We start from the raw sequence: 14808 nt of genomic DNA on the forward strand, positions 1-14808 counted from the left end.
AAAACATTGTTTTGCACACATAAGACTTTGATTTTGACAGACATTTTGTGTTTTGACATTTTTGACCAAGATTTTCATTTGATTTTTGTTGAAAGATAAACGACGCGTCCCGGTGAGATAGTCTGAATAGTGAGTAAGCTCTATAACCCTCTAGCTTTTGACAAATAAGGTGTTTTAAAGTTCAGAAGTGGGATAAGAAGGCTGTCACTCACCTCATATAGTTTGTCAGCGTGCAAGGGCATTTCGTTAACTTCTCTACCGACGATCGCTCCCTGCGGCAAATGGTTGTTATTGACCGGCTGTTGTGTGACAACGCTATCCAGGCTCGCGCCCATATTAGCGTATCCATTTGCGTACGCCTTCTCATCTTCTAAACTGGAATAAACAATATGCGGGACTGCAATTACTTATGTATGTGTATGCATGGCTTAATATAATAGTAATTTGAACTTTTGAATAGAGAAACCACAGGAGAAACCGCCGTGATAATTGTGGTTTTTGACAGGAAGGTCATTCCAAGCTGAAATTCAGTTGACGATTCAAACGGACTTTGTAAAATCTTACGGTGTTTTTCTACCCATTTGATCGGTGATGCTTTGTAAATGGAGATTTTAAGCGGATTTTAATGGCCCTTTTGCTCAGATTTTCTATATTCTAACAATTTAACTAAATAGATTATCGTTTAAGAAAATTAGTTTTTAATGATCTTATGCATCCCTTTTCTGTACCTATGTACGTATGTACTTAACTAGTAGGATACGTGACAATATTTTTATCGACCATCTGATGTACAACGATTACATTTAAACCATTATGTATGCATGTTTCGTACATCCATTACACATCCGACGGTTTGAGAAATCTACACATTCGTTAGATCATTGACCATCTATTAACCATTTACTGTTTGTCTTTTATTATTATTTTCTAATTTAATTTAAATCTTATCGGAAAGTTAGTAATTATTTTGATAGGTATTTAAACCTATTTCACAGAATTTTTAAAACTCAATTCAATCTCAAAAACAGAATATCGTGGGCCGCGGCTGTAATGTTCTCTTTGATTAAAAATGCCATCATTCAAGTTCAGAGCGCATATTCTTCCGAAAAGATTCATTTAGTGTTATTTCTGGGTTATCTACACGGTTTCTGGGTTATCTGGGTTACAATCAGTTTAATTTGAAAGCAAAGTTAAGTGCGTGAAGTCACGCTTGTGCTTGTTTGTGTCAATGGAATAGTTCGTTATACCTACTTATCTGTTTATATTTTTATTCTCTTAATTTTTCTACTGTGGTTAGAACGGATTTTCCTGAGAAGAAGCTGTCAAGTGATAGCAGAAATAGATTAATTTCAAAGTAGACACGAAGACAAAAATATAAAGGGAAAATAAAATATACATTAGAAGAACCATACATAAGTGGGTATTCAATGTTAGATGGAATCATGGTCTTTCTCATAATAGCAAAATTGATAATCATGACATTGTACTAGACCTTCTAAGATCTTGCTTTCTAATGGCAAACAAAAACATAGAACTAGTGATAAGAACGAGAGAATATGGTGATTCTGATAATGTTTTCAATGCACTTGTGAGTGTTAAAGTATTGCAAACAACGATACGAAACAATAATCCAGCACAAGCCATTGTATGCTGATTGCAGATATAATACTTATTATAGGTACTCCTGGGTGTTATAAAAAAAGTACAACACTTGAACGACTTTTAGACACAGATTTAGCCCAAATTAATGATTAATATTATAAAGGCGAAAGATTGTGTGTGTGTATGTATGTGTGTACGTATGTGTGTACTGTGTATGTTTGTTACTCCTGCACGCAAAAACTACTAGACGGATTTGGCTGAAATTTGGAATGGAGACAGATAATATCCTGGATTAGCACACAGGCTTCTCTCTGGGCTGGTTTCCGCACTTAAACGTTTCCGTCTGTTGTGCGTAGCACACAGGCTACTTTTTATCCCGGAAAATCAAAGAGTTCCTACGGGATTTCAAAAAACCAAACTCCACATGGGCATCGGCTAGTTAATAATAATGTTTTATGAAGTGTAAAATAGTATGCATCCAGTCAGAATTACGTTTAATTTTATAATAAATATAATATTAACTCGTTGATTCTTCCCAACTTGATCGATGGCATGAATGGGATTTAGTATTTTAAAAATCCCGTAGGAAATTTTTAAATTTTTGGGATATTCTATCTTCGTCTTCAGGATGCAATCTATCCCCAATAATAAAATTAGTCTAGCCATGAACATAATAGACATTAGACAGGAACTTTAAATACATAATATATGTATTATGTAATTCTTAGTATAATATCATTATAATAATTAAGCATGTATTTAATTACTATGTGAGACCTGTAACATCATACAATGATTTATATTTTATTGTTGTTTGAAAACAGCTCAGCGTGTCGTGTTTAATTTATAATTAAATTTTATGATTTGTTTAAATTTTCCTTGAATGTTATACATTTTGAGTCATGTTTGCGGGGATTTACTCTACCTACAGTTAAATTTTCTTTAGCTTACAAAAATGATAGAATAGAATTTGTTTTATTTTATCTAACTTAAATTAAACAGCGTCCCAAAATGTGACGTGCCAACGAAAAGGTCCGAAATCAGGTAGATTTTGTGGATACAAAATGGAACCACAACGCTGTTATTCAAGTCTTTAATATTTAATTTTTACTCTTATTGACTATTAACCTCTATTTTACCTCCTTAGGGGTTGAATTTACAAGAACCCTTTCTTAGCGGATGTCTGCGTCATAAGAGTTATCTGCATGCCAAATTTCAGCCTGATCCGTTTTAGACTCTAGTGGTTAGTCTATTAGACTGACTGACAGATAACTATGCGTTGATAGATCTGCCAGTCAGCCAGTCTAACAGAGCCTTATTTTACTCCCTTAGGGGTCGAATTTTAAGAGGGCTGTCTCCGTAACTCGTTTCATACAATCGTAGTTCCAATTTCATTTGAATATTAAGCAACAATAGTCCATGAAATTTTGCAGACATATTCTAAAAACTAATATCTATGTCTGTGGTTTTCCAGATTTCTGTTAAAATATTCGGTTTCAAAGTTACGCGGTCTTAAAAGTTTTCATACAAATCTTTGAGATCCTGTAATTTTAAAACTACATATTTTTAGAAAAATCTAAAACACCACAGACACAGATATTAGTTTCTAGAATATGTCTGCAAAATTTCATGGACTTTGGTTGCTTTAATATTCAAATGAAATTGGAACTACGATTGTATGAAACGAGTGACGGAGAGAGCCCTGTTAAAAATCCTTTCTTACTGAATATCTACGTCATAATAGCTGCATGCCAAACAGCCCGATCCGTCCAGTAGTTTGAGTTGTGCGTCGATAGATCAGTCAGTCAGTCAGCTTTCCTTTTATATTAATCACTAGCTGATACCCGCGACTTCGTTCGCGTGGATGTAGGTTTTTAAAATTCCCATGGGAACTCTATGATTTTCCGAGATAAAAAGTAGCCTATGTGCTAATCCAGGGTATAATCTATCTCCATTCTAAATTTCAGCCCAATGCGTCCAGTAGTTTTTGCGTGAAGGAGTAACAAACATACACACACACACATACAAACTTTCTCCTTTATAATATTAGTGTGAAGTGTGATTATAATAAGTTTTTTGTAAAATGTCAATCGGCCGCCAATTATATTTCTATTTGTGTTTGTTTTGTGTATTGTTTTACTTTTATGTCTTTCTTCTTTATGATGTACAATAAAGCATATTTTGTTCATTCATTCATTCAGTGGTCTACGAAGTTAAGTGGCTCGAAAGCGACCTTGGTATTTGCGATCAGAGATATCGATTGTGATAAGCGATAACGTCGTCGCTTTAAATTCAACAATAGTACATCTGGTACTGATAGCGTGGATTAATAATAAACCTAGATATTACAGAAATGCACACGTTAATAACTTTACTGCACTAGATAGTATGCTCCTAATTGCAGTGATTCCCACAGATTAAATCAGACATGAAATACCTATACGTACATGTATTACGAATGATACCTAGATATGTGGTTAATGATAATGATTAAGCCATACTTCAATACTGATAATATCATTATAGATGCGAAAATTTCTGTCTGATAGGTATATTTTCATTGGCCACCCGGCTTAGCGATTAAGATGGGTAAAGATAGGTACCTATAGCTTGCAAGTTGCATTGTGATACATACAAGAGACGGGTATTGATTTCATTGCGGAAAATCAAAGAGTTCCCATAGGAATTAAAAACCTAAAACGCGGGCATCATATAATTTTATTTTATTAAAGCTGTTATTTAAGTAAAATAATCTTTTAAATTTTGACTTCCTAGCGTTGCCCTTTCCCTCTTATTAGGCATGCCCCATGCCTTCTGCTTAGTTGGGAATGATATCTATGGTTGAGATTTCAATGACCTTAACTTGGGAAATGATATCCATGCTTGAGATTTGAATGACTTTAAGTTGGGAAATGACATCCATGGTTGAGATTTCAATGACCTTGAGTTGGATATGATATTCATCGTTGAGATTTCAGTGACCTTGAGTTGGGCATGAGATTCATGGTTGAGATTTCAGTGACCTTGAGTTGGGAATGATATCCATGGTTGAGATTTAAATGACCTTGAGTTGGGCATGAGATCCATGGTTGAGATTTCAATGACCTTGAGTTGGGTATGATATCCATGGTTGAGATTTCAATGACCTTGATTTGGGCATCAGATCCATGGTTGAGATTTCAATGACCTTGAGCTGGGAATGATATCCATGGTTGAGATTTCAATGGCGTTAAACATCGCGTTGTTGGCCGTTAATGTGGCCGGGACATACCTACCGAGGCACATTATTTTTTGGTACATCCTATTTGTATAATTGGTCCTAACTGGGATAATTGGACATTACCTAGCACCTTGTATAAATACTAGATAAGACATAGTGTAATACTTACGTGTAAGTCGCTATCTTCTTGTCAAAACAAAACCTCTCCTCGCAGCATGACCAGTACAAACTCTCCAGGCAGCTGAAAAAAATTAATAAAAGTAGTTTAAAAAGTAGTTAGATTTGAAGTTCGTTTAAAGAGATAAAAGTTTTTGTACCAAAAGGTGTTTTAGGCGTATCTAAACGGTGCCAACGGGACTCTATACTAAGCCTCCACTGTCTGACCGTCCGTTCGTCCGTCTGTCTGTCAGCGGGCTGTATCTCGTGAACCGCAAATAGGTGCAAAATTGAAATTTTTACAGAATGTGTATTTCCATTGCTGCTTTAACACAAAATAATAAAAATTTCAAAATGCGGGCCATAAAATTTAAAAAAATGTGCTATTATTCTTGTTCGACTCGAATTTGTCAATCGATTTCTAGTGTAATTTTATTGTACTTTTTCCGAAAACATTTTACAACGCACAACAATTTAATATAAGAGTGGAATTAAGGTAAGACTGCAAAGAAAATCAGAAGTTAGAAAGTGTTTATTAAGTAATTGAAGAAAATTACAATAATAATTTATTCATGAATGCATTTTAGAAGGTACCAGAACTATGTGTGTTAAGAGGGGTCTCTCCGTCACTCGCTCCATACAAACATAGTTCGTCTCTCATTGGAATACTAACCAATCGTACTCAATGGAATTTTGTAGAAACGTATATCAAAGTTACGCGGTCTGAAAAATTCACATACAAATCTTTGAGCCCCTGTAATTTTAAAACTACATATTTTTAGAAAAATCTAAAACACCACAGTTTCTAGAATATGTCTGCAAAATTTCATGGACTTTGGTCGCTGAATATTCAAATGAAATTGGGACTACGATTGTATGGAGTAAGTGACGGAGAGAGCCCTGTTAAATTCATTCGAATGTGAAGTTATTGTTAACTCTCACGCAGCACCTACTTCCTCTTTTCTAACGAAGGTGTGGGACCGAAACTATAGGTTTTCTATCATGCAATTCCCAATAGAGTCTTAATGCCTATATTTTACAGAAGGATACAAAGGATTGAGTTTTCAAAATCACGAACTTTAGACTCAATATTAGCACAAGTTTTTTTCTGTTTTGCTTGTGAGTTTATTCAATATTCGAAATCATGAACGTTGGACTCAATTTAGGGCGGCTTCCTTGGGAATAAGTTTAGATTAGTATTCAGTGGGCCAAAAACGTCCGTCCGGATTAAAGAAAAAAGAATTATAATCAGAAGAGTAATCACACAGTTTTGTTCGCCAGCTCCTTAATTTATCTCCTGTTGGATAATTTCCGTTAATGAACGTCGTTGCCAAAATTACATCAGGAAGAACGTTAATTTTAAGCCTTATTAGAAACATCTATAACCTGAATTTTTCTACTAAAACTTGTATGCCCGCTGCTTTTAACTTACCCACATAGGTACATACCAAAGAAGAATGGCTTAAAATAGAGAGTCAATACTAAAATTCTTCTTTTTCTTATCTTAGTTTGTAAAATCGTACCAATGTATTTATTAAGCGCAGGCTTTTACGTAGGCCTAAAATTAGAGAAACGTGTCCAACAAATGCTAGTGTGTTCGTAGCCTCATGATTTTTTTTTAATAAAAATAGCTAGGAAACGACCAAGCGGGTCACCTGATGTTAAGTGATTAACGCCGCCCATGTTTGCAGTACCAGAGGAACCGCCAATGCGTTGCCGGCCTTTCAGGAATTCGTTGTGTAATGTAAACCACCCTTATCTGTAATAGGCAAAATTTTTCCGTTCTGCAACCGCATGTCTGCGCATTATCTTGACGAGTTGGACTTTATCGTGATGAACTAGGAACTTCTCAACAGGAAGATCAAGCTGACAGGCTGCTCTCAAAATATGTTGATAACCAAATTATAATCAGACATTCCACGTTATTTTTAGATAAAATATTTTGGTGGTATAATTTTTTTTTCATTTCTTTAGTTTTATGAAGAGTGACCTCGAGCGCTCCTGCAGATTTTTGTAGTCTATTTCACTTTTAACATTAGGTGATATCCTGCTCATACTCTCACTGTTTGTGTTTTAAAAAATTAGGTTACTTAGGTTATTGAAAAACACTTACTACTGGCATGATTTGCAAATGTTCAACAACATCTTGTTATCTTCACATAGCGCTTGCAACAAATATTCCTTCAAATCTTCACATCACCTCCTTGAGACGTCTTATCTGAAAAGAAAAATAAATAGATTAATACCAAAACTGTTCGTTTTTATTCTAACCTAGCCTAAATTAGGTATCCACTGGTAATGAGACTTACAAGGCACTTTCACTGTGTATAAATAAGAAGGGTTAAGGTCTTTGGATGCAGTCCACCAGTGCGGGTTGGCAGACTTGTGTGAAGTCTGCCAATCCGCACTTTGGAGCCATGGAGAACTCTCAGGCATGTAGGTTTTCTTACGACGTTTTCCTTCACCGTTAAGGCAAGCAATACTTAATTGCTTGCAAACAAAATGATATAGTACTATTATTAAGGTAATAAATAACAATAGCGTCAGTCCCTGATACCCTTCATCTCGTCGCCGGCAAAGAAACCGGGTCAATTTTAAGGTTACATTACCATACAATTGGTCACAGTATGATTGCGGCCATTGTTGCACAAGGTAAGAACGTAAAAACTTCCTGATGAACAAATTAAATCAATTAAGAAATTAATCGGCGCTTATGTATCTCCCATTGTCTCACAGGTATGTGCGTTCAGTGTTCATATAAAGATCAATTTTTTTCTTATTTTCCTCTTGTACCCATATGTATACATAGTACCTACCTATGCCTGTACAATATGTTTAACCGACTTCAAAAAAGGAGGGGGTTTTCGATTCCTCGGAATCTTTTTTTGTTATTCCATTAAGTAGTGTAATTAAAATTACATTTGGTTTGTTAAAAAAAATATAATGGGTAGGTAAGTTTTAGTATTATTTAATACTTAATTATTATTATAAATGACTTAGATCATGAACATTGAGTTAGCCTGGAAGTGATTTAAGACTGTATTTTGTAGGTTAAAGATCAATTCATAAAAATATATCATATCGATGTAATCACACTAATATTATAAAGCCGAAAGTTTGTATGTGTGTGTGTGTGTGTGTGTGTGTGTGTGTATGTTTGTTACTCCTTCACGCAAAAACTATCAGACGGATTTGGCTGAAATTTGGAATGGAGATAGATAATATCTTGGATTAGAACATAGGCTACTTTTTATCCCGGAAAATTAAAGAGTTTCCACGGGATTTCGAAAAACCTAAATCCACGCGGGCGAAGCCGCAGGCATCGGCTAGTTTATCAATATTTTTGAAAAAAATAGGAAGAAACATTGCATGAACGTGTTCGTATCAGAAAACAATCTAAGTACCTACCTACTTGTATCTTTAATTAGGACTGACGAATTTTTCCGAAGGAACCAATTTAGGGGAATAAAAATGTTCGGTAAGTTATTATTTGTGTTATTCGATACAAATGGATATAACCTTGACGGATTAAAAGATCAATGCGAATTAAGCTTTATAAATTGTTTCAATATGATTCCAGTTGCTACGATCATAGACAGAACTCAAAATTGACAAAAAATGTCCATGAGATTATTTGGCTCTAAGCGGTTCAGTATATCATATAGATACCAGTGATGACATACTATATAGATCCGTTATGCCCATAAAAGTAATATGAGGCCCATAGTTAGCGATCATTTGCTTACTATGGGCCTCATAAGAAAGCTCAGAGACTTAGCGGGTGATAGAGAGAGCTGCCTATAGATATGTTCAGAGTTTCTCTGCATGATCAAATCAGAAAATAGGAGATCTGTAGGAGAATCAGAGGAACCGACACAGCGCAACGGGTTGAGAAATTGAAGTAGCAATGTGCAATGTGTAGCAAGGCACATACATAGTTTGAAAACCCGATAGACGATGGGGTCCCAAAGCGCTAGGGCGATCTCGTACTCACTAGGTGGACAGACACCAAGCGAGTCACATGGAGCCGCTGGATTACGGCGGCGCAAGACCGTGGCGTGTGGAAGTCCCTACAAGAGACCTATGTCCAGTAGTGGGCGTCTATCGTCTGTGACGTCTGCCCCAGAAAGGGTACAGTGACTTGATTTGGACAAGTATGAGAAAGAGAATAATTTCTAAGAAGTCAAGAAGAGTGGGAAAGAGAGGGAAAGAGCAAATACCGAACGGGCGCCCTTCCGCGTTTCGAAATTCAAAATATTTTTATTCAATTAGACTTTTACAAGTTCTTTTGAATCACATATCATCACGGCACATATAACCGCAAGGTTGGTGGAGCCATGGTAGGTGGTGTGTTGAACCTATATATAGTTCGCGACAGGTCGGCATGGCAATCGGGGTGGTGAAGGCCCGCACATCCGCGCAGCCCCCGCCCTAACCCTGTGCGGGATAACGCAGGCGCTGTGCCGGTGTTCGGGGCATCCCCCCGCCTCATACCTCATATTGCCATAAATACCTACCATAGTCCATAACGGAACTCTATGATGTCGATGTGATGGTGGGTACATACCCGCGACCCATGGGTACGATATTATACATAATGTTGTGACCATAAAAAACAGCTGGTGATTCTATTTGACCTTCAACTAGATCCGCTTAGTGGATTGGCAAGATTTGTTGAAATTGCCACCAAAAAATATAAATTGCTAAAACATGCTTTTGTTCAATTGCCACTGGAAATAATGTCTGTGTAAAACCAAATTGTTTGTTTTGGGATAAAACAATAAGATTAAGAGAAGTTACAAGAATATAGATAAGTTTTTTACTATTTTAAATAGATACCTAGATATTTCATGATATAATAATCTAAGTAAGAGTATATGTATTTTTTTCAATACTAAGTAATATTTTAAAGAAATGAGATTGGTAATAATGAAATATTTAATTTAGTTCTTTGAATAGGTGATGATACCTACTCAAAATGCGGGAATGTTTAACGCAATAATGGTGAAAAATCGTTATTTAGTTATATTATGTTCTTTAATCTATATATTATATATACCTAAGACGAATAAAAAAAAAACAATTTTTTTTATTTTCCAACACGGACAGAAAAACGCACCATGGTTCCAAGTTAGGGAGGATTTTTCCTTAGTGATACTGATAGTATTTTATAAATATTTGTATTGTATTCAATGTTCGTATCTAATGATTAATGATTAATTAGTTACAAATGCAAAAACAGTTGATTAAATATTTTGTTTAAGGAAAATCTAAAGGGGGAAAAATTAAAAGTACTCAGTGGTATAACGGATGTTGATATACGGTGAGATATAACTATAATTGCGGTATTTAAAGTCATTCCAGTACAAATGTAATTAGAAATTAATAGTTAAATCGCTTAATAAAATCTAAATTTGATTTTATTTTATTATCTAACTTGGCTTACCGGACCGATTATGGGTATAGGTTTAATAATAAATTAATTTAATTGCCATAACCCTTCCAATCCAATTAAGGCAGCCCGCTTCCATAGACTGCATCACCACTCACTGTCAGATGTGTCGATTTGTTAATTTCTGTCCAAAATTACTAATCATGACTTGTGCAATTCATTTTTACCATCACCAACACCGCAACGAAGCAACGGATAGAACGTGAATTTTTGCATGGATGTAGTTAAGACCTGGATACATAGGCTACGTCTTTTATTCCAGAAAATTAAAAAGTGTCACGGATAAAGCCGCGGGCATAATTTTATAGTTGTTAAGTAATGATGGACAGGTGTTCTTCATAGAAATACTAAAAAATAGTTGTGATAAAAGATAAAGATAGTATGTAATAATTATACTTAACTTATAGTGGGTTAGTTAGATAATGATTATTATGATAAGTGTGCTATTATTTATGGGACAGTACAAATTGTATTTAGTTAAATAAACTATATTTTACTGTCACAAAGATAACTACTTAAACATTTATTTTTCATCATGCTTAATTTACACGTTTTACGAAAAAGGCAGACATGTAAATTTTTTAATTTGTTGCGTCTTTTTAAAATAGGCATTAGTATATCACATCAATTTTGGAGCGCCATTATTTATTTCTATCATATATATCTAATCATGCAACCATTAGTTTTTGGTATGAGCTAGATATATTTGTGATTTCTTGTCGCATTCGAGGCTTTGCTATTTTGTTTAGGTAATTAAATTTGCGACATAATTGGAGGGACAGAAATGATCTAGGACTTCGTCTGTGTTGGTGTTAGCTGGCGGTCGTGCTCTGCCTTTTTGGAGTGTTTTTTTTTGTTAAAACTGACTGGAAAGCGCTCTAAGGGGGTGCCGTGCGTATGTCGGCGAGCGCCGGCACAGACGGGGTCCGCACTTGTATAGTTTAACTAACTTGTTCCAAATAACTACAAACTTGACATTGGCTAATCTTTGTAAAGCCAGACGAGAGAGAAAAAATAATTAACTCAGATGCTCTATGTCAATAATAAGGTTATAATAAGATCTACTTACCTACAGAAATAAATAAGAATCACTAAATTAGTGTCATCACAGTTATTTCGTCCATGCTCAGTCATTGTAACGGTTAAGGTCGCTAGTTTTTTGCGCTCATCGGATCTAGCGTTCTGCTTCTGGTACATTGCCGAGTACAAACAAAACGATTGGCGATCATTAATCATCACGTTTTGATGTGTACTCTATCATTCTATGATACATTCATCATCATTATTATTAACCAAAGCTCAAAGGATTAGCAAGCTGAAGTGGCAATGGGCAGGTCATGTCTGTCGTAGAACCGACGGCCGATGGGGCAGACGTGTTCTGGAGCAGACCGCGTACGGGTAAACGCAGTGTGGGACGACCTCCTGCCCGCTGGACCGATGACCTGAAGAAGGTGACGGGGAGTGGGTGGATGAGGAAGGGAGACCGCTCTTGGAAAGGCCTATGTCCAGCAGTGGACGCATACAGGCTGATGGATGGATGGATTATCAACCAATATAATATATCCACTGCTGGGCATAGGACTCCCATACACCACGCCTGAATCTAGGCAGCCGTTTGATGCCGTCAGCTGTCTATGTGCTCCGTACGTATATATGTCCGTATGTAGGTATTATATTTTTCATCAGTTTCTTCACAGAAATCGTACGTACATGGGTTCATGAGTTGAGACGTATTGCCATTCGCTGGAGTCGCACTTATGTCTGTCTGTCTAGGGCGTAGGTATATGTGAAAACCTCAACAATTTTTTTTTAATTTTTCGTTAATATATAATTATAATTATAACAAAAAATGGTTTTCCTGAACCAAACGTATTAGGTACCTACTTAATTAGGAGAAATATAATAGAAACCACCGACCGAAACTAAATTATAGAACAATTATTGTGTTTCCCGTTAAAATAACAATTTTCCCTCTAACGCGATAACGATTTTCCGCCTTTTCACTCCGAACTATACGTACTGATGCCCAAATGTCTAACTATGAATGTACCGACATTTAATACCGGCATAGATATTATTTGGAAATAAGAAAGTAACTAGGTACCTAGTAGGTACCCATTTAAACATGATATTCAATACTCAGAAAATTGGCACATTTTTACCGACCAATCTCCTCTGTGCCTCCCTCAAGCTACTTGACACTGGCAAAGTGCGTTGTGCTGGTCTGGCACTACAAAAAGTCACCAAACATGAAAAGAAGAAGAAGAGAATATCCTTAGTTTAGCAGTTAGCTTCTAAAAAGACAGACAGACAAATAAATCAGTGTAGGTTCAACATTTTTTTATTTCATTACAATTTATCAAAATGGCGTAGGTATTGATCAAAAACCCCAATGACCGCCCTTGGCATTTGCCTTTTTAAAAACCTTAATATTAATATTATCGTCGTCGGACGAGAATTTAAAGATTCTTAATTCACAATGGCTAGTAAATTTTAATAACAGTTAATGAGCGTATCCAATTTGGTTGGGTATGTTAACTGTTTTATATAGGGATCGTTTTATGACTTCTTACATGTTTTTCATTTTTTTTTCGATGAAATATTAGCCCATGACCGCGATCTCATGTCGTACCTTTTTTTTATTCGTATACAAGTTAACCCTTGACTGCAATCTCACCTGATGGTAAGTGATGATGCAGTCTAAGATCGAAGCGGTCTAACCTAGAAGGGGAAAAGGGCGAGGCTTACCTACTTTAGCCGAAACTAATGTTCAAGTCTATTTGCCATCTATAGATAAACTATAATTACTTAACAACGTTGTTATAACTTTTAATATAGGAGCTTATGCCCACGACTTTGTTCGCGTGGACTACCGGCAATTTCGAACCCCTATTTTATCCCCTTAGGGTTTAATTTTCAAAAGTTCTTTCTAAGCGCATATCTACGTCTTGGTAGTTGGTACTATCCAACACTAGCTTCTCCTTTGAGCAAAGGTTGCCTGGTAGAGATTGTTCCAAGCAATAAGGCCGCATTTGCACACAATTATTTTTTTCTGTTTTCTTCTTTCTGTGTTATGCTCATTTACATGTGTTTTTCTGTGCAATAAAGTGTTCTATCTATCTATCTATCTGCGTCATAACAGCTATCGCATGCCAAACTTCAGCCCGATCCGTCCAGTATAAGTAGTGTTTGAGCTGTAGGTTGATAGACCTTTTCCTTTCATATATATCTAGACTAGATACTTTCAAAGTTATGTTTAGCCGTGGCGTGCAGTTCTAATTATAAAGCCTAAAACATTTTGTATAAAAGATCTTAACTAGGTAGGTAATTTTATTATCTTGTGTTTTTTGGATAGACGTTGATAAACGAAGATTGATTATGTTTTAGTAAAAAGATAAGAAAAATAATTGTAAACAAAATTTACGCAATTAATCATTGCGTATTTCAATGAATTTATGAATCAGGGTAAGGTAAATATACCTACCTAGTACCTAGTATACCTAGTTTATGAAAAATGGACTGAATTTCTTGGGATTTTTTTCAGTAGCAGTAGATGAAATACTTAAACGTTCTGCGTTGAAGTTATTAAACTTAAGCAGGAAACAAAAAACTAAAAAACAACATGATAATAACACAAAAAGCTAATGCTTTTTAACTGTAGGTAGATGTCACAGTTCCAAAATAAAATTAATAAATACCTACGCATATTTTTGATCTTCTTTCCTGACAAACCTAACAATACGTCAATCAGCTCACCTACCCTATAATATTAAGAAGTTTATGACACAATTACCTTTCAATACAAATACGGTCTCATTTAAAACACAGCCTCCAAAATTTCAGTTCATCACTAAACGCCACAACACAAATAATAAAACTAATTATATTTCAGCATCAATCAACTTTCTTCTCAAACACTTTCTTCGCACCAAGTCAATCGATAATTTTCTCTTTGTTTTATATTTTATGAAACTATCAATTATTATCAAGTGAAATAAGTTTATTCATGTTTAATTTAACACAATCACTTCTTGAATTGATTTGGAGATAATTTTCTTCAATAAATTATATAGCCAGGCCGGTACTCCGCTCTGCGGGTGTAGTGAAACTGTTTTAAACGTAAAAGATAATCGTGACTTGAGTGTAGTGGCCAAGTGATTCATTCAGGAATCACTATCAGGTTGGTCCAAGTGTGCAGAATTAGGCGAATAAAATAAGGTAAAGAGTATGTTTTTCTATTGTAATAGCAACGTCTGCGATGGGTATGAAATTGATTGAATTGAAATATGGTTTATTGTACACCATTATAATAAAGAAACACAAAAGTAAAACATTACATAGCGAAATTATCAGTACAATTTGGCGGCCTTATCGCTTC

At 35.4% G+C, this 14808-nt stretch overlaps 1 protein-coding gene across 3 annotated transcripts in view; it reads right to left on the reverse strand.

The window, feature by feature from the left end:
* Positions 1 to 14808, reverse strand: part of LOC123865465 — a 37722-nt gene that overhangs the window by 1910 nt on the left and 21004 nt on the right. Inside the window, exons 1-5 of one of the 3 annotated variants that reach the window (XM_045906512.1) lie at positions 14129 to 14175; positions 13179 to 13181; positions 7092 to 7196; positions 4992 to 5063; positions 213 to 375 (exon numbers count right to left, since the gene is read on the reverse strand). In XM_045906512.1, coding sequence (XP_045762468.1) covers positions 213 to 375; positions 4992 to 5063; positions 7092 to 7123 — 267 coding nt within the window. In that variant the 5' untranslated portion in view covers positions 7124 to 7196; positions 13179 to 13181; positions 14129 to 14175. Of the gene's footprint in view, positions 1 to 212; positions 376 to 4991; positions 5064 to 7091; positions 7197 to 13178; positions 13182 to 14128; positions 14176 to 14223; positions 14544 to 14808 lie in introns of those variants that run through there. The other 2 variants (XM_045906510.1, XM_045906511.1) reach the window with 2 other exon arrangements.

This window comes from Maniola jurtina, chromosome 5 (genome assembly GCF_905333055.1).
Source record: "Maniola jurtina chromosome 5, ilManJurt1.1, whole genome shotgun sequence".
Lineage (NCBI taxonomy): Eukaryota > Metazoa > Arthropoda > Insecta > Lepidoptera > Nymphalidae > Maniola > Maniola jurtina.